Raw genomic sequence first — 20,771 nt, 5'->3', positions numbered from 1 at the left:
TTGTTTCCAACACACCTGTATTATTGGCCACATTGAATTATTTTTTCAAATGCCATGGGGCCTGCAGATGAGATTTATAGAAGTTTGTTTTGAGATTTAATGTGAAAATATGACAAATGTGACAAGTACGGAAGAATATTAGTGCCAGGCATTTGCTTTTTGAGAGTAAAGTTACAATTATGAAAAATACATTCCTTAAATTCAGCTCCCCATTATGTCATTTTATTTGCAACTCTAGCTGTTCATAATTCTATGATACTTTTGTTTCCAATTTTCTGTCTCACTTTATTTTTGCCCTTCTGTGGCGGGAGGGAACTTTGAGACGTGGCCTAGTAGAACAAAAACAATTTAAATAATTTCTGACAAGCATTGGGAATATTGTATACATCGATTTCTTCATTTGCTAAGAAATTGACCTCAACAAAATGAACACAAGGTTTTTGATATATTATTGTTCACTCAATAATTGAATAGTCTGAGAACATGGTGATACAGGAGGTGTAATGTTTACCATGTTAATAATTAGCTTATCTGCTCTTAACACAGAGAAAAGCTTAGACGAATGGGAGTGTAAGTAGTTGAGTAGGTATTTGGTCATAAAACAAAGTGAAAAGATAATAAGTATCCCTTCTTGCATATCTTTAATAGCCACCTTTAGATAAACAAACACAGCAGCGTGTCACAGATTGAACACAATGTCCCTGCACTTAAAATACAATGCATGATGTAAAACAGTGATAGTAAGCTTTGTTGTAATTATTTGAATGGTTGCTGAAACTCCATCGGAAATGTCCCAAAAAGGCATCTTACACGCGGAGAATGTTCACTAAAGTTACACTTTTAGTCCACAGTTCTCTTCATACAGCTGAAGTCCGCTCTCGTTTGGACCTCCCAGTATCATTCCTGCTGCAGTCACTGATGGAGGGGAACCCAACCCTCTGCTCCATCCATTGGGCCACACTGAGCAGCTTCCGGTCTTGGAGGGCAGGGCCTATGAGCTGTAAACCAATGGGAAGGCCCCGTCTTGATAAAGCAGTTGGCACAGAAACAGCAGGGAGACCTGGGGTGAAGAAAGAGGTTAGTTTGTAGCGTGATAAAAGGCGGAACATAATTTAAACTCACTCAAAGGTACACTTTAGTCTTCGCCAAAATAATCATGTGTTTCAGATAATAACAAAGAAAAGAGAGAACTGAAATACTCGTTTGCCTTTTTAAAGGGGGCCTATTATGCTCATTTACAGGTTAATTGTTTCCTTTTGCGCCTCTACTGTGACATGTTTACTTCCTTTAATGTTCAAAAAGCTCTTTGTTTTCTCCCTCTGCCTGAAATCAGAACCCAGTCTGCTCTGATTGGTCAACCGCCTACAGATGTTTAGCCTACCGTTATCATGTACATTGTGTTGGAGGTACATAGTTACATAGTGATGGCGTTTCAGGCCCAAAAACCTATATAACACACTACAGGAAAGGGGAAACCCCAAAAAGCACAATAGGGCCAATTTAAACTTCCCTATAAATGATGTGGTTATAATTTATGAGATTAACTAAACTGAAGTGGGTTTTTTAGAGAAAAAATGTTTTTCGGTGTGTGGGAGTATCCATGAATGCATCCTCCCACACTTCCTATGCGTGCTTGAACAGTTCTTCCTGAAGGCCTTGCTGCCTACCTGCCATGTTGACAGGCTGGGTAAAGACGTCTTCCTGCGTGCTGCGTGTGCGGTTGTCTTCCTGTGTGAAGTCAGAGTAGCGGGCCGCATCAGTCAGAGTGGTGGGCGTCAGCAGCACGTCGACACCAGAGCTGAAGACATGCTTAAAGTCTTCTGCGATCAGCCGCCGCACTTGCTGAGCCTTCACAAAGTAGTGCTCGTAGTTCCTGGCAAAATGAGAGTGAGGAGGAGGGAGACAGTTAGTTCTTGATGTTTCAGAAACATTACAGCTCCAGCATACAATATGAAAAAGAGGCCAAAGAGAAAAAGGTTAAATAAAGGTGCAACTGCACTTACTGTTTGAGCAGGAAGTAGTTCCCAGACAGTATCCTTCCTCTCACTACATCGTTAAAGCCCTCATGTCGGCTCGAGGCGTACATGGCCTCCGTCGAGCTATCCACCTCGCTGCGATGGCCTGAAAGGAGAGCCATTTCATAATGTTAGATAGTCAAAGAGATTCCCTGTGTAATCTGAAAGTTAGGTGGCAACTAATGTGAAATGGTCCTCACAAGGGGTGGGTGATATATGTCATATAGTAGATGTATTGCGTCTTGTTCTAAGTGGGATTTAGTAAATTACTATTACATTCAGACAATTCTTTAATTGTCACTTTGTTTTTAAGATACTGGCATGAGATTTGGTTTGGTTTTTCAAAATAAAAGCAACCTTTCAATTAACAGGGTTAGGGTTACACAGTATAAACAGCTGTGTTTTTTGTTTGTTGAAAAAACATGGAAATAAGAAGATATTGCAGCAATGCCTAAAAAAGTTGAGATATGATCTATATGCCATTTCCCCAAGCACTGGTGCACAATGCACAGTTTATATATTGTACTCGGGTTCATACCGTATTCTAGGCCGTCGAAGCGGGCCATGTTAGACGCCACCTCAGTGGTACACAGGACGTGGTAGCACACGATGGAGTACTGGGTGTGGGGGAGAGATACTTGCTTCACCCGCGCCCCCGCCCTCTCAAACATGTCAGCAACACGACTCCACTGTGCTACAGTCTCCTCAGACAGCCCGGGGGCGTGGTACTCCTGACATACGTGAAGAGACAGGAGAGAAAAGCAGCTTTAGAAAATCCATGCATTTGTGTTCACAGATATTTTTTAACCACTTACAAATATCTTAAGCTACACATACAGTTCAAAGAATCTGTCTTGATGATAATGCTGCTAAGACACATACAGTTCAAGTACAGGTCATGGCTTACCTCTAGGTCTTTGACTATTCCAGTTCATTCTAAGGAGAAGATGATTTTAATACGGAGCTAAACTCACCTTAGGAATGCCGACACAGAGGTTCTTGACATCAAATTGTTCTGGTAGCTCTGTCAGTGATGAGGGGGCAGGAATTGTTGTTGAGTCTTTAATATCAAGGCCTTGGAGGATTCCTGTGTGACGTAGTAAAACCAAGGTTAGGTTCATCATTAGATCGCAGTATGAAAAAGAACAATGAATTATACAATGCTGAGGTGCTATATTTTATTATTTGCAATGTCACATATTATTTATATTACATGGTTAGAAGAACTGGAAATGTGGAATCACCATCTTTAAGAGCAAGACATGTTTTTATGTACAGTAGGCCTGGATGAGGTTCATCAAAAGGTTCCTACCTAAGACGATGGCTGCGTCACTCACACTGCGGGTGATGATACCGGGGACGTCCATGGAGTTGACCAGGGGGATGAGACCGTGTCTGGACAGCAGACCATAGGTGGGCTTCAGGGCTACAACACCACACAGTGCCCCAGGGTTACGAGTAGAACCACCTGTGTCTGAACCCAATGCCCTGTACAGTAAAAGTTAATTGTATTCTGTTGTTGAACTTGTTTTCTTTGTAACAGTTATGCAACTCGTAAATATGTTCCCTCACAGATAGCTGGTGAGTGAGGCCACAGCTGCAGCACTTCCTCCTGAACTTCCTCCTGTGATGACCCAGTCAGAGTCTGGTGTTGCCTCTGTCTGCTCTCTGTAGGACGCAGAATAGCTCCAGGGGTTCCTCACCGGACCGAAAGCCCCGTCAGTACTGCCCGCACTGTAAGACAAAGAAACCAATCGATAAATAAATAGGAAAACTGCCAACCAGTTATCAAAAATGTCTCTTTCTGTATGTGTAAAAATCCGTAAAACAGCTTCATCAAGCTATTTATAAAATAATATGGTGTTTGGAAATATCCATTACTGACAGTGAGTACTGAGCCTTTGATAACAATGCCCTTACCCCATAGCAAACTCATCCATGTTGACTTTCCCCATGAGAACAGCCCCTTGGTCAAAAAGTTTCTGGACCACTGTAGCATTGAAGGGTGGAGTGTAGTCTGAAGCACAGGTAACATAATGTTATTTTTCTGGAAAAATGAGACATAATGTATTAAATCATACTATTATACTATCCAAACTTGAAATAAGTCAATTAAGTCTGTAGTGTGTTTCTGTATACTACATAAGCAAGAATGTATGGGTATGAGACCTTAGCCTACTGCACATACTCAATAGCCCCACAATGTATTGCGTCTTGGCCATCAGTCATGTGATATTTTGAGCAAGGCTCGCTTTCACTTTATTACATTTTGATATTTTATCAGGCAATAAAGTAAAACTGTATATTCCCAGAATGTTGTCATTTTTTATCTAAATAACACCTGTTGGTTAAATAATACCAATAGTTGTTAATTTAGTATTTAGTATTCAGTGCATTTTATTAAGTATATAGTGTGCAGTATGCAGAAGGTTTAGGATGCACAGACCTTTAAGCATCCTGGATGCACATGTAGTCTTGATATTTTCTGTGCAGAAGTTATCCTTGACTGCAAAGGGGATTCCATCCAGAGGACCTCTGGGGGTACCTGAAGGAAAAACAAGATCAGTGACCCCAATGCCTTCACTAAGAATGTATAGAAATGCACGCTCGTGTTTCCACACCTTGCAGCAGTCTAGTTTCTGCTTCTTGAGCCTGCTTCAGCGCCAGCTCCTCAGTCACAGTGATGTAGGCATTAAGATGTTGTGTTTTCTTAATGCGGTTCAGACACTTCCTACAAAGCTCTGTTGGGGAGATTCTTCCCTCCCTGAGCGCCAAAGACACCTGGAGAACAATGATGAAGAACAAGTTATGGAATGTGACTCGTTAATTTTACTTAATTTACCATTTTGAGAATAAACACTTTGGGTTGTCAGCTTAGGAATAGCACATTATAGCTCCATTCTATTCAGGTGTCCAAAATTACAAAACAAAGGTCCATAATTATGATGTTACCCAATATTTATTTGAAAAGCCTCACCTTGAAACGTTAAATGTTAAGGTTTATATATTAGTTATAACCCAATCATATATTAATAATAAATAACAATCTGAAACAGACTCTTTTCAGTTCAGGGCTAAACATAAAGATATTTCTTGACAAACTTTATAAAATCAAGACAGGTATCTATACATTCTTAAGTTAATACATTCATAAAATGTTGTAAGGACCAACAATATGTTTAGGCATTTATTAAGTACATTTTCACACATTTTACATTGTTTCACTTCAAGCTGGGTTGATTTGACAGTACACAACGACCAATATGTAATTAACTGTTAAATGCTCTAAACAGACATGGAGAACAGTGAATAGTCGTACTAACCTCCCTTATTGTCAGGCTGAGCATTTTTATTGTATTTGTATGGCAACCTTTCAAAAAGAATTAACAACCTTCGTACAGTGTGGAGCCCCTGCAGGCTGCCATGTTTGTTTGACTAATAAACCTCTAACATCGCTTTCTGTGATTGGACAGCTGTGAGGAAGTCGCTCTCTGATTGGTGGAGAGGCTTTGGAAGACACCGGTAGTAGAAGTGGCATGTTAAGGAAAGCAGAGGACGTTGGTTTGAATTCATCACAATGGAATTGGCTTGACATGTTTATTAAAGAAGGAAATGTTTATATTTAGTTGGCTTGTAAAGGACTTCAATAACGTTACGTGGGTTACTGTAATTTAGCATAGTACCGCTAACGCTACAGCTAGAGTGGATCCTGTATGTAACAGGGAGGTAATTATAGCTGCACTATTTTATTTAATATTTAAGAGTTTGAAATGAGTTCTGTGAGACACTTAATGTACAGTAGGTGGTTGTTTCACTGCAGTACATCACCGAGTGTGAACACATCAGTTTGCTGGCATGGCAGGCAGAAAAGACTGTTCAGTACTACCAAAAGAAGAATGACTATTATGCCTGCCTGGGTTATTGATAAATATGGAGGCAATGATGTGTTGCGGTTCACTAAAAATGCCAGTTTCCCCGTCATCACATACCCCAATGAGGTTATTATCAGAGTGAATGCAGCAGGACTGAACCCTATTGATGTCGGCATGAGAGGTGAGTGACAGCATGTGTGCATCTTCACAATGGGAACAGATTTTAAGTGTTGGGATAATCACAATGATGTTTGTAACGTTTTTTGGAAGCAATACTTAAAAGTGAGGATACAGAGTGTGAGGTTGATGTTTCCTGTGGTTATGATGATAAAATGCATCATGCATCCCGTCATTCTTCTCCCACAAAGCCAGTGTCAGCACTAAGGAGGTGGTGGTTTGGTGCAGGGCTGCAAAGAGAGGGGCAAATGCAATAGCATGTATTGTGGGCGCTCAGTACAAATTAAAGTTTGAGCAGCTTCAGTGCATATTGGAAGGTGTTAATTGGTTGCTGTCTAATATGCATGTGTTCAGTATAGGTATGACTAAATATGACACTTTTCTTACCTGATATCTGTCTTAGCTGCCAAAGCACATTTTTTAAATTGCATATTCAGTAACAAAAAACTAAATCCTAGACTTTTTGATACTGTAGCCGAACTCAAAAACAAACCTCCACTTGTTATTATCTAAGAGGTTTATGGCCACATGTGAAAATTAATTTGAGATCTCTGAGAAACTTTTTTAATCCTTTAAAACTAAATTCACTTTGGTCAGATCTCAAAAATGTTTTTAACTTGTGGCCCTTAACCTCTTCCGTAATTATCCTATGGCCAATGATATATTATATAATCGGCAGGTTTATATTGAAAATAATTCTTAGTTGAAATTAATTTGATAAAATAATCAGCAGTTTAAAATATTTGTTAGCAGCTGCTCAAACTGAATAATCACTTTATTTTAGTTTCCTTGTTAGTTACATTAAGCAACCAAAAGGTCAACATTTCAACATCAAGTTTTCTTTCAAACTTTGTGTTGTTGTTCCAGTGAATGTTCTCAAAATGGTCTCTAATCAGAAACTCCCTGTCAGGTGGCTATGGTGCTTCAAGCCTGTCCATGAAGAGAGACCCTCTGAATTTGAAGCAGAGTGGCATGGAGTTCCCTATCATCCTGGGAAGAGACGTGTCAGGGGTCATCATGGAGTGCGGCCTGGATGTGAAGTACTTCACAGAATGGGACGAGGTAAATGAGGGAGATGTGACCACCTGATACACAGGCAGCCCGCATGTATAAGGAAACAACATGTTCCCGCACACAGTGAGTCATGTATGAATAAAGTATGAGGTAGGGTTGTAGTCATGATGCTGTAAACAAAAACATGTAGCTGCCTTAATAGTGCACAAAAACACCTTGCTTAAACACAGATGATGAATCCTGAAATCGGAGGTAGATACACAATGGTGCCAGCAGCTGGTGGTGTAATAGTGTGAGGCTGCTTTCAAGCAGAGCATCATCATCATCACATTGGAATAACCTACTTCATGCTCTCCTGGCCGCAGTGAACTCTGTCACAACGATCCTTCTACCCAGATTATGCACCGTCATGACATGACTCGCATCTCAGCCCTTTGCAGTAGAAGAGGGTTGTGCAGGAAGATCAGATACTATTTGTCTTATTTAACCAGAGTTGCTAACTGATGGATAACACTGATGATATTATTAAGGAGGATATGCTTACTTTCAGTGCTTTATTTTTCTCATACTGTCTGTGCTGCAGCACCTCTTTTCACCCTCTGTCTGAAACCAGAGCCCAGTCTGCTCTGATTGGTTAGCTGGCCGGCTCTGTTGTGATTGGTCAACCACTTAGAGATGCCCCGGGCCTTAGCCTATCACGTAGAATGTGTTGGAGGACGCTAGCCAATAGAAGCACAGGTGTTACCTAGTGATGTTATTAATTTACAGATGTAAACAAAGGAGTCCAATGGAGGCGTTTCAGTCCCGGGGGGGGTGGGAGAGAAACTCCCTCTGGAGGGAACTTTGGGATTTTAGGCTTTGCAGACCATTTACATGCACAAAAACCTATAGCACACTACAGGAGAGGGAAACAAAGCATAATAGGGCCCATTTAAGAAACAACGCATTGTAGAGTTAAAACTAAATCATTTTTTGATAAATCCGCTGACAAAACTGGTTATTAGTAGTTTGAGCACTTCCTGAAGTCATATTCTGCTTTTTGTGACCACAGAGAGTGACCTACTCTATGACATAAGATGTGCTACTTTTAATTTGATACTCATCTAACCAAAGAAGAACTAACTATAGAAATGCAGACGCACATTTGTTTATGTCAGTTTAATGGGTGTCATGTCGCTGTGTGTCTCCTTCAGGTGTGGGCAGCCATCCCTCCATGGAAGCAGGGCAGCCTGGCTGAGTTTGTGGTGCTGAGTGCCAACGAGGTATACTTCATCAATGTTGTTGGCGCGACAGCAAGTCTATCTCCGTGAGAGATCTCAATGCCTCGGGTATCAGTTCTGGGTTAAGAGTTTCCTCTTTTCTTTGTGGTTTGTGTCAGTCGCCCACTAACAGTTTCGACACCCTCATACGAAAAATGTGTTGTTTTTTCCTTTTAAATTGATTAACCCAGATTTGAGGTTTTTATTTTTTATATATATCTGTTGTAATTTATTGTCTTTTATTGTGATTGTAGTAATGTGTTTTTATTACATGTACAGCACTTTGGCTCGACCAAAAATCGCTTTTAAATGTGCTTTATAAATAAAACTTGATTTGATTAGATTTGAGGTATTTACGTGCACTAAAACCTATAACACAATACAGGAAGGGGAAACTCCAAAAAGCTTAAAAGGGCCCCTTTTAAATGTGATGATCTGGTAAATACTGTGCGTTGGTGATGGCATTCAGATGTTATTTCATAATGACTCAGGACGTGTACTGCTGAAAGGTGATACCCTTTATTACTGCTTTTATTATTTAGAGATGCAAAATATGAATTTTCTTTTTGAGCCGATACCAATTAACGATAATTAGCTGCTTCTCATTGGAAGTACCGATAAGATAAGTGTACATCTTTACATGGTAGATTAAACTCATGCTGCCTCTGAAACTAAAACAGTCCACACTGTTTGCTCGTAAATATGCTGAACTTGTAGCGTACATTTGTGTAATGCAAACCATCTTTGAAGGTGCATACCCCCCCCTACAGTATTGGACTGTTAGGGATTCTGCACACGTCAATGAAAGCATTGTGGCTTTATATTACTGGCTATATTTAATTTAATTATCGGAATAATACATGATAATATAGATTTCCCATTATCTGCCAGATACATTTTGTGAATCCCTAACTCTTGTGTGTTGTGTTCAGATATCCCGCAAACCAAAGTTACTGAGCCACAGAGAGGCAGCAGCCATTCCCTATGTGGCAGCGACGTCCTGGTCTGCACTGGTCAACACGGGGGGGCTCAGCAAGGACAACTGTGCCAAGAAGCGGTGAGGGAGACACACTCACAATGTCCACTCGCTGTTAATCCCTGTCCGCCCCAAAGAAGCTCTCTGTCTTTGATCTGAATCATTATTTCTCTCAGCGCTCCTCCTAAGCTCCCTCGCTCCGTAACGAGCCTCCAGGTGACGAGCCATTGTTCTCCGGCAGCGGCTCACTGCTGCGAACTTGACACGCTGAAGCCGTGAAGTGTATTTGACATGAATCCTAATGTGGGAGACTGTGCAGCAAAAGTGCGTAAACATTGTTGAATGTGTGCTTTTCCTCTTCCCCGCAGGATATTGATCCTTGGAGGATCCGGGGGAGTGGGAACATTTGCTATACAGGTACGGAGGAGGAGGAGGATGATGATGATGATAGCGGAGATGTGAAGTGGACTCGTATCCTGGGAGATATTACACTTAAAATCATATGCAAAATTATTTTTTTTACTTTATTGACTTGACATTTTATTAGGCACTGGTTTTAATATTACTTCTTTATACACTTTATTTTTTTACTCTTCTTCTTCTTTTTTTATGAATATTATATTAATATAGGTCAACTGATTTTACTTAATTGATCTTACTCCTATTGTTATTTTATTTTGCACTGATATTGTTTCCCATACACTACTCTATTGTGTTTTCTTATTCCTATATTGTTGTATTTCTTGAGCAATCTCTTTCCTTTGTAATCAAATAAAGTCCTGTCTTACCTTACCATAGAAAGATAATTCATTATGTAGCATTTTTTAAGTGCCTCAAGCTCAAAACAGCCTGCACTAAATACAACCATATAATCATTCTCTGTGACAATAGCGTAAAAATAGACATCATCAAATAAACAGGGGTGTAATAAAAAGTCTGCCTGGCCTGTCAGGTTTCAGACTGTGCCCCACACCTTGCTTGGTGACCTGAATACTCTATCTCACATTACACAGACGTTGATCTCATTAATGAAACATTGTGAGTCTCTCTCAAACACTGGCTAGCATTCTGCTCTCTACAGTAACCTAAACATGTATTTGTTTTTACCGTTAGATAAAGGATACAAACTCAATCTGATCCTATCGTTTGTGTCCAGATGCTGAAGGCTTGGGGCGCCCATGTGACTGTGACCTGCTCCCAGAATGCAGAGCGTTTTGTGAGGGACCTGGGGGCGGACCATGTGGTTGACTACACCTCCGGGCCTGTTGAGAAGCCACTCAGTGAACTGGAGAAGTACAAAATCCCAAACGAACAACTACAGATATCTATGTCGGTTTTGAATGGGAGTTGGTGCGTGAATGTATCAATGACTTGCCCTTGTTACCGAGACAACCCTGCCCCTCTAGCTACAGTTGACTCATAAGATAAGATTATTGATCCCAATTTGGGAAATGTTTGCGTTGCAGCAGCATAAAAGACAAGGCATTGCACATAAGTAGAAATGTAAATGGTAGAAATAAACAATTCTAAAATGTAAAGATCTCAAAATAGAAATAAAACGGCATTAAAAAAGTTAAAATATACAAGTTTAAATACCAATTTACAGTAAACAAAATAAAAAGCAGCGAGGGAGCTCTTCAATTTTCGGACAAACTTGTCGTCTGTCTTGCACACCTCCAAACTCCTTTTGTTTCGTATGCCTAACCACTGCATGTATCTTTACCCTTTTCTCTTGTTTTTTACCTCAAGATTCGACCTCATCCTGGATACTGTCGGGGGGGACACAGAGCGTTGGGCGCTGACCCTGCTTAAGCCTTGGAGTGGCGCCAAGTATGTGACCCTTGTGACGCCGTTCCTCCAGAACACTGACTTACTGGGCATCGCTGACGGCATGATGCAGACTGCTGCCACGGTGGCCACCAAGGCCCTCAAGGTAATCCTGGTAGATAACAAAGATGCAGCTTGATAAGTTATATATGTATTGGAAATGCACTGGTTGTGCCCTTAAATGCAATTGATCCAATTGCAAAATGTTAATCACATTGGCATATGCGACAGAATGTTGCTAAACGATATGTTGCTTTTTGTATCATCTTGTTACCGTTGATTTGTACCTATGGAGTGCTTCATGGATGACATGTTTTTGTATGCCAAAAACATGTCATCCATGTTTCCCCTTTTCCATTGGCTTTTGGATTACTGAAGGAACAATAAACTCTGTGGCAGACAAACGTTTATGAAAATGAAACCTTTTCCCTGCAATCTTAACAAATGAACTCGACTTTAATGATTTTCAAGCATAAATGTAATCACTCAAAGGAAAAATATATTTTTAGTGTCTAAATGAATTACATCATGGTCGCAATGCTTCAACTTTAACACCCTGAGTCGATGAGTTTCCTCATGTTTGCCCTGATTGCTTTGTCGTCTCATTTAGCCACTTGTGTTAAAATCTCTCAGGCGTCTGTTAACGACAGACCTTATTTAAAGCGTCTAACCAAAATCCAGTTTGAAACTCATTGACTTAGAACCGAGTGTGCCGAAATACTGACACATTTCCAGGTTTAAGGACTCATTACTGCAGTACTCTTTTTCTTCCCATTTTAACGTGTCAGGATATCAGGATTTCGGTTAAACATTTTGCAAACTACGATCAGCTTCCTTGGTCTAAAAATGTCCCTGCAGTAACAGACATCAGAAGATTGAGTTAAGTTAGGCTGTGTTTACGTGCACTACATGGCCAAATGTATGTGTTCATCTTAACAAAGTATGTTGACACGTAGATTATATCCATAGGTGCTTGCTGAACATCTCCTTTCAAAACCATCGGCTGCAAAATCATTTGTATTTGTGCATGGGGGAATTGTTGCACCCTATGTCCCTGTTTGCTGTTGCAATAAGAAATCTTTTTATGGGCACTAAGGGGCCCGGACTGAAGGTCATTTCGCTAACGGAAACTATACCATATTACCATGACTAAGAAAAGACAATGACGAGACAGGACCGTCGTCATTAGACACTTAATTGACATGCAATATTTTTGAGAACATTTTAAATTTGTATTTTTGAAGGAAACAAATGATATTTCTTTCTCTACCAGGTCTACACTGGCAGCACAGTCAGGAGGACTGTAACTAACTGCTTAGCGTGCATTTAGCAACAAAAGCAACAAAGCTTAGGAGAAAGACAAAGTCATATTTATGTTTTATATCTTTGGTGTAATATTTGTGTTCCTTTTTAAAAGGAAGCAGCCCAAAAAGATGACATATATCTTTAAAGTCCTCATGCAATGAACATGTAGATTCTTGTGAGTGGCTTTGTACCTGACAACATATGTTGATTAAAAAGAAATTAGACAAAAACAGAGTTGTTTTTTTTAGATTATCTAATCACAAAATCAAGTAAAACTGTGAAAGACTTCCTCTCAAATAAGATGCTCTCATCGGCCATGATGCAGACTTGTGATATATTTACTATTGCTACAGGTTATTTCACGTATCTGATATTATCTTCCCCGAAATAGAACATCATCATTAGTACATTTGCATTATGTAAAAAATACATGTGGTTTTACTGTCAGGGCAACTTTAGAACATAAGCTTAATTCCCCCCCCCACACACACACACACACACACTCCCTGGAGATCAGTACATCCTGTCAGAGAGTTGTGTGCACCATGCACAGAGCCGGCTTGGTGCAGCTGTGGCTGATGTGTGCATGACACCACCTCTTCTGACTCCAGGCACTAACCACTAACTAACTTCCTTCTTGGTTCAAGGTCTGGTTACACCCAGAGCCAAATGTGTGTTGCTTTATTATCCTGTTGAGGTGTTTAGAATGATGTTTTACATGAATGGCGTTTAGAATAAGTAATTAGATGTTTTGTTTCTAGAAGTTCTGAAAAAGTTCTGGAGATGGAATTGACTGTCTGGGAGTTAAATACGTTTGTAATAAGTGAACATGATGCAATTTCCTTTCCGTTCAGTACCAAGGAAATGTGCTTTGACACATATCTATATGCAGACAGGATGTGTGGTGGAAGAAATCTGTTGAGTATATCAAGCTATTTATTCAAGAAATCATCAATGTGACGCAGATATTGGCACCTGGGAAAGAGAAACAGCATTATCAACACCATATATGATTGACAACAGACACAATTAATAATTTTGTTGAACTGCTTTCATAAATATTTTATATTAAAAGTGGATCAAACCTTTCACAGTAACGGGCACTGGGATATGTCCATTGATACCTTCATGGGAACCTCACTTTACTCACATTTGTGTTTCTAAATGGCCTACCAACCCACACACTGTGAAATATCTCCGTCGGTTTTTCTTAGGTCAGAAAGAATTAGCTTCAACAAGACATTCAGATTTGAGAGAGTTAAGAGAAGACATCTTAAATAAAGTTATTTTAAAATAGTAAAATAATCTTAATCCTCAGAAGATGATAGTGGTTCATCATCATTGCGTTCCTCCAGACTTAATTTCACCTGCAGTTCATTTCCCTAAGCGTGAATAGTCAATACTACTCTAATAGTCTTTGGCACTTCTAATACCATCTTGTCCTATCGCCTACAGATTCATTTTCAGAACCGAGATCAGACTATGCTGCCTGAGTAAGATTTCACATGAACTTTAAACTTAAGGGGAATGTGGAAGGGGCTTTATAAGAGACAGGGACAGCCCCAGAGAAACTTGCCCTTCTCTTCTGTTTTCCTGTTAGCCTTCTGAAGGGAACAGAAGAGGTGCAGAAGGACTTGAAACAGTCTATACTGGTACATCTTAGGATGGGGGTGTTTGATGCTTGTGAAACAATACTATTTAAAAGTAGAAATGAAACTTAAGTAGCAACTGCATATTTGTATACTGTAGTTCTATTTCTTCACTTCCTTTTCAGCATATAAAGAAAGTGCCACATTATTTTCAGATCCTGAACTATTTCCTTCCTGACTCTACTGTGTGTGTCACCTGACAGTCTCATGTAGTGTGACGCCTTAGAAAATGCTATCTCCACTCCACTTCTGTAGAAATAGAAACAAAATGAACAGCCGTACCGCCCACATTAGCCCGCTGGATCCTGAACTGCCTGGTGCTTCAGACAATGTGATATAAGACTGTGAGAGGTGCTCTCCCACAGGGAGGATCTAGTTAACAGCAGCAGTGTCTCTCATTAGCTCTTGTCTTTTTCAGAGTCATACATTTTAAATTAGCCTGAAGTAAACACGTTCATTACTACTTCATTACTTGAACTTCCTGAACACACACACACACACACACACACACACACACACACACACACACACACACACACACACACACACACACACACACACACACACACACACACACACACACACACACACACACACATACACACACACACACACACATACATACAGTATTACACATGTATGTCATGGCTTGGTGCATACACACTTCCCTTTTTTATAATTTAATTGTTTTAATGCTCTTAAGACTTACCCACCCAAATGATAGGTCTCACTTCTGTACACTATTTTATTCTAACACTTATACTTGTGAACCCTTTGCCTCAAGTAAGCTCTACTGTCACTCACAGAAGAACACATCCTCTATTCAGCATTAAATCTGACCGAAGTCAGAAATAAAACTAAAATATGCACATTACCATCATACCAACAGTCTATAGTCTCACCAGATCAAGTGAATTAAAAAAAAAGGAAAGTAAATTATATTTATGAAGACAAATTAGATATTCCAGTCGCAAGGGCTAATGGTTTGTCCTTTATTACAGGACCTAGCAGCACTGAGATCAGCTAGAATGCTGGGAATTAGGAAATCAGTCAATCAAGTAGTATCTCAGCTTCAGACTTGACTTTGGTGCACTGCCATTATCACCAGTAATGTTTCTGCTGTGCTCAGTTCAACAGGATTTAACAATGCTCTATGCCTTTGCTCTCCTTCTGTTTTCTTGTAGCACCTCGTCAAAGGGGTTCACTACCGCTGGGGGTTCTTTGCCCCTAGTGGTCCTGCACTGGATGAAATCAGTGAAATGGTGGATGCAGGACAGGTACATTACCACCTTTTTGTTCTCAAAACTTTTCAGGGATGATAACAAACTGACATGTGTGTTTATAATTATATATTAAATGTAAAAACAAATGTGGAAAGTTCACTCCTTTTGAACTAGAGCATCACAGTTACAGTCACAGCAGCAGGATATATGACCCCTCCCTTCCTCTCCCTTCTCTCTTCAGATCCGGGCAGTGGTGGAGGAGACTTTCAGTTTTTCCCAGGTTCCTCATGCCTTTGAGAAGATGGAGAAAGGCCACGCTCGAGGGAAGACTGTGGTCCAGATCAGCGAAGAGGACTCGTAGCACCGACTCTTGGAGGAATGCTTTGCTGTACTGCTCTACATTTGTGTGGATGACTGTTTTGAAATGAGATAGCTAATATAACAAACTGAGTGTCACAGAAACAAGTTATTAAAATCTTTTATTTTCTAAAAAAGACAAAAGAAAGAAAACGGCATTCTTATTTTCATGTGCGACAGCTTTCTCTCATACATTCACATATTTACAGCAGTGGGCAGCATAGTTGTTGCAGTTCTGCTTTGAAATCTCATCTCAAATATATACACTTGATGCTTATGTACAACTTGATGCAGTAGGGTACAGCTTGTGAAAAGTCCTAACAAGATATCCAAACTCTACAATAGATCTTTTTTAATCTACATTAATACAAAAAGAATACATCTTTGGAGTGTAGTGTGCACGTCAGACTTCACAATGCAGCTCTCAATATACACTATACATTCATATATGCAGACATTATGATCAGAAATAAGACAAAGGAACCAGTAGAAATGTACCATAAAGTAAAGAGAGGTGTGCAGCATTGAACCAGGGCTGAGTCCTCTATAAGCAGTGAAAACAGAGATGTGTGTGCATGGAGTCTTTGGTCTATAGTGTTGTAAATCTAGTGGCAAAGAAATATGTCATATTTGTACACAACTCAATCATTCACTCTACTCTAAGAACATAGTTATATTGTTGATCCAGTCAATGGTTCCCCTCAACAGTCAGAACTCCACACAAAGGTGCAATGATTGATCCGATGCTCCCTCTCTGTGGAGTGGGCCCCACGACGGAGCTGCATCACAGGGTTCGGTGTGAGTGGAGGCTCATCAGATCACAGGATGTCCAAGGTCCACCTTTGGTTCATTTCTCTTTCCTCACATATGTTCAGGACCACCAGGTTCTTGTCATACTGATGTCCACCTAAGACGATAAAACACAAGTCAGTGTGTTTGCACTGTAAACATTTCTGTTGACACAAACTGGTAAGTGGATCATTAAGGGGAGTCACAGGGGAATAAACATCCCCGTGAAACCACCTGTTTTCTGAAAGTTTATTTAAATATGCAAATAACTGGGTGAATTTAGGAGATTTCTACATAGACAAGAAGAGACACGTTCACCAAGTCCACCAACAACAGCGGGTTGCATGGTCTGGTTGGTGTCTAGGTTACATTTCGGCAAACTATATGGTGAATTCTCATTATATTTTTGACATACTATCTTGTAACTTTTTCATGATACTTTGAAAATACTATGAATATTTTAGGTATAGTATGTTGAACATTTTAGTATGTCGAATAAATAAAAAACATGATGGTATAGTAACTATACTCTTTGCAAACATTCAACATACTATACTGTGTAATGTTGTCTTTTCTGAAAAGTTTGACATACTATACTATGACTTTTTTTACTGACCATATTTGTTGACATCTTATACTAACCTCCTTTGGTTTTTATCAACATGTCATAAAAAAATGTCATAGCATAACTGCTATGACATTTTTAGACATACTTTACTATGACTTGTTTCATATATTTTGATATTGTGTTCAATCAATGCACCTCTTCAATACACCAGCAGATGGAGCTGTTGATTTAGGGTTAGGGTCATTGAATTGACTGTAAATCACCTACTTGAACCTTTTTAAATCATTCCTAAAATGTACCTGGACAAATACATGTTTGAAGTTAAGACAAAGCTGTCTGACCTTTGACCTCCAGCACCAGCTGAGGTTTCAGGACGCAGTGCACCAGACCATCAGGGCTGATGTTCCACAGGTGGTTGCCGTTGCCTCGCACCGGGGTGACACACAGCCTGCTGCCCTCCATCACAATAGTGCCTGAGGTCTCCAGGAAACAGTCCTCCACCAGCTGCAGACAGAGAGGCAGGTGAGGATGGATACACATGAATAAAAAACATTTCATTTCAAGTCATTCATTTTGTGTACATGCAAAGAAAAACCTACAATAAGCTACAATCCACTTCTGCTTTTGCTACACAATCCCCTATTTGCAAATGTGATTTTAGAGAGTATTTAAAATCTCTATTTGAATAAGCAATGATAGACAGATAATGTTTTGAGATAAATGTTTAAAGTAAGAACAGTAGCAAAAGCAAAACAAATAAAACATGCAATGTAAAGAAATCCTGGAGGTCTAAACTATAAACACTCCTCATCGTCCCATTGGTTAACTTTCCAACAAACTGCATCCAAACCTGTTGCTAAGTGTGAGATATCCTGTTGACTACCAGACACAACGGAAATAAAAACATCAATTCTTTGGCGGAGACCAATGGAATGAAGTCTCGTGGGAATACATGTTCGTTCCTGCTTTGCATATTGTCCTGATCACACCCATGTTTTCAGAAGATGAACACAACTGTGGCAGAAGGAAGAGGAAGTCCTCACCTTTTAAGTGTTTGTGTAACTATTCATGATTTTAAAATGTTTTTTTTTGTGGAAGTGTGAAAACAGAAACGTTTAACCACAAAACATGTTACTTTTGTTATCTTTTTTCTATATAATGCAATACACACATGCTATATGCAGATTAAAACGCATTGTAAGTGTTTTTATCATTTCTGTACATACATGGGCGCCTTTAAAAATGCTACCAAATATTCAATACAGCCATATTTTAAAATACTAAAACCGTTACTACATAAAACTCTTTGTGTTTCCAATAATATTTAGGGATCATATGTAGCTCATATACTGAAGATAATCAGGCCATAGGTAGTTTCCAGAGGGGGCGTGGTCAGTGTTACAGCTTTATATTGTGTGGTGGGGGTCTGATGTACCTTGCAGCTCATCTGCCCGCCCCGATAGAGCCAGACCTGCTCCAGCCCCCCCGTCTCCTCCACAGCCTGAACCCTCATCAGCTTGATGTCGTCCAGAGTCCCCGTCAGAGACAGCACACTTCCTGTCTCCCTGTTCCTCAGACGGAAGTACATCTGCTTCTGTTGGGGGGGAACATGCAACAACCCAGGGTCACATTTGGTTTATGTAAGACGCCAACAACACGTGTTTTATTCATCTGACTTGACTAATGTGACAATGTGTTTATTTGGTATTTTATGTTCCATACAATACATCCATCAGACTCTAACTTGATGTACAACACTAAGGACAACAACTTTTTTTGATATGATATATAATTATATCAAGGTTACAAGAGTTTTAAAGGTTCAATTGTTATTTTTTATTTATATTTTACTATCAGAGTGTGTTTTGTATGTGCATTCGATTAATTTAGCCTCAGATTATTTTATAAGGGCTTGCTACATGTAGAAGCTACATAAATACAAACATGCATATTTGGAAAAATGTGCAGCAATGTCCAGAATGTTTAATGTGTCATATGTTGAGCAATTGCAGCACAATCTAATAGAATGTCAAGTCATTTATTTTGTTCCAAGTAAGAAAAGTTGACGGAAATTCATGCCGTCTCTTTTTTCAGTATATTGTAGCTAGAGAAAATCTAAAGCTGAAAAACAATTCACCTTGTTTTTATTTGAATGTGTCTTGATTTAAATAAAGGATATTGTTTTTATTTAGTTGCAGTCTACTAACATATTTTGTAAAGCTTTTTTTCCATTTAGTTTGAGTTTGCTGTAATAACCCTGGCTCATATCCCTCCTTCCATACCTGGACTAATGGCCGCAGGGATCCGATTTGCTGCATGCCTCTGGACTTCCATAAATCCAGCACCTCACTCGGCTGCAGAAGAAGCTGTCGACCCCGGAAGTTACTGCCTTCATACAACACCCACCTAGAGAGAGGACAGCCATCGGTGTTAGTTCAGACTCACACATGTGCAGAGAAAGCATGGCACAATGTATTACAAATAAATCACAAATGAACAGTCTTTACATTCCCCCTGTGCTTCCTGATCTACAGCTGTGACATACACCTTGTGGCTTCCTCACATCCTTGATATGTTTACTGCTCCTAATGAGAACTCTAAAAGCTAAGCTAACACCATTTAAGGGAATTTCATGAGTGCTTGTTAAACCTCTCTGAGAAATGAACATTTCAATGTTTTTTCCACTGAACCCTTTTGTGCTCCTCTGCGTTAGAGCATGGGGCGGTATTTAAGGACATGTCAATCAAGTTTATAACAGCTGACTTTGATTGCTTGGGATGCGGTTACTGATTTGTTTCCATCTAGATGACTGACTGTCTCTTTATAAAAACAGAAAAGATAATAGAAGACATTTTAAACATTGACATACATTCCTCCCTCCACCACCAGGGAGCGTGTGCGTGTGTCCAGGCCGGCCTGTTGCAGGTTCAAAGCTTCATGACTCAGGACCACCCTGCGACCCCTGCAGCCCACCTTACTGAACAGCACGATGGAGGGCAGAGAAAACTCCTAAGCAAGGAAGAGAAGAAGATATGTTCATGTATTATTAGTCTAGTCCACAATGATTTACAAATAGTTTTGAATATAAGCAGATACTCACATGTCCCGTGGTCTGTATGGAGCGGACGGTGCAGTCTGAGGACAGGAAGCCCATGGCCTCTGCGTTGGGGTATTCTCCCTCCTCCAACACATACATGTTCTCTGTGAACTGAGCTCCTTCATATAACACCCAGCTGACACAGAGAGACAAACAGTATAGTGAGTATAAGTACACACTTATTATTGTTCTTCAATTGTGACAATAACTCTGCACCATTCAAATCAATTGTTGTAAAACACTGTACATTTATACATTCTAAAGCCTCGTTTGCAAACAGTGTTGGTCGTAAGGAAACACATTTCCTTACAGCTGTGTTTTGCTGTGGACTGGGATATGTGCCTGTAGCATTAGCAAGTCAGATAAAGGACATACAAACCAGCTTGTGGTTTCTTTTAACTATACAATTACACAGTTTGACTCCCAACCTAGTCAAGAAACTATATTGAATCAAGTGCACACAATCTGCCTAAAATAACCTGCAGAAGTGTTGCATATGAGATCATATAGGTTCCTATAGGAATAAATGGACTTCCTGTTCAATTTTCTTTTTTTTTAACGTGTATTAGCGTTTTCTTTCATATCCAACCATTTCATAACCATGTTGAGACGAAAGATGAAACTTGGGTCCCTCAAATGTTGC

The 20,771-nt window shown here is 39.7% G+C and overlaps 3 protein-coding genes across 5 annotated transcripts in view; 1 reads left to right on the top strand and 2 right to left on the bottom strand.

Moving 5' to 3' along the window:
• Positions 1-626: 626 nt before the first annotated feature.
• Positions 627-5,451, bottom strand: qrsl1 (glutaminyl-tRNA amidotransferase subunit QRSL1). Its single transcript, XM_034126276.1, has 11 exons — positions 5,339-5,451; positions 4,637-4,796; positions 4,462-4,560; positions 3,936-4,032; positions 3,588-3,749; positions 3,328-3,503; positions 2,990-3,102; positions 2,554-2,746; positions 2,004-2,121; positions 1,668-1,873; positions 627-1,060 (listed from the first exon to the last, which is right to left on the bottom strand). The coding sequence occupies exons 1-11, from the start codon at positions 5,360-5,362 to the stop codon at positions 858-860; spliced, it is 1,551 nt and encodes a 516-aa protein (XP_033982167.1). The 5' UTR covers positions 5,363-5,451; the 3' UTR covers positions 627-857.
• A 70-nt stretch (positions 5,452-5,521) lies between these two features.
• Positions 5,522-15,813, top strand: rtn4ip1 (reticulon 4 interacting protein 1). 2 transcript variants are annotated; one of them, XM_034126279.1, is made up of 10 exons: positions 5,526-5,741; positions 5,818-6,068; positions 6,975-7,126; positions 8,272-8,340; positions 9,270-9,394; positions 9,682-9,730; positions 10,470-10,606; positions 11,063-11,246; positions 15,279-15,371; positions 15,559-15,813. In XM_034126279.1, the coding sequence occupies exons 2-10, from the start codon at positions 5,912-5,914 to the stop codon at positions 15,676-15,678; spliced, it is 1,086 nt and encodes a 361-aa protein (XP_033982170.1). In that variant the 5' UTR covers positions 5,526-5,741; positions 5,818-5,911; the 3' UTR covers positions 15,679-15,813. The 2 variants fall into 2 exon arrangements, with proteins under 2 accessions (XP_033982169.1, XP_033982170.1); XM_034126278.1 differs by having other exon boundaries at positions 5,522-6,068.
• crybg1a (crystallin beta-gamma domain containing 1a) overlaps positions 15,780-20,771 on the bottom strand; it is a 52,204-nt gene continuing 47,212 nt past the window's right edge. For both annotated transcript variants that reach the window (XM_034126274.1, XM_034126267.1), the window contains 6 exons: positions 20,132-20,264; positions 19,901-20,040; positions 19,314-19,437; positions 18,467-18,625; positions 17,373-17,535; positions 15,780-16,581 (listed from right to left, as the gene is read on the bottom strand). In XM_034126274.1, the coding sequence (XP_033982165.1) occupies positions 16,493-16,581; positions 17,373-17,535; positions 18,467-18,625; positions 19,314-19,437; positions 19,901-20,040; positions 20,132-20,264 (808 nt within the window). In that variant the 3' untranslated portion in view covers positions 15,780-16,492. The remainder of the gene's footprint in view (positions 16,582-17,372; positions 17,536-18,466; positions 18,626-19,313; positions 19,438-19,900; positions 20,041-20,131; positions 20,265-20,771) is intronic.

This window comes from Trematomus bernacchii, unplaced genomic scaffold (assembly GCF_902827165.1).
Source record: "Trematomus bernacchii unplaced genomic scaffold, fTreBer1.1, whole genome shotgun sequence".
NCBI classification, from domain to species: Eukaryota; Metazoa; Chordata; class Actinopteri; order Perciformes; family Nototheniidae; genus Trematomus; species Trematomus bernacchii.
The sequence above is the reverse complement of the archived record's forward strand: the minus strand, read 5'-3'. Positions and strand labels throughout refer to the sequence as shown.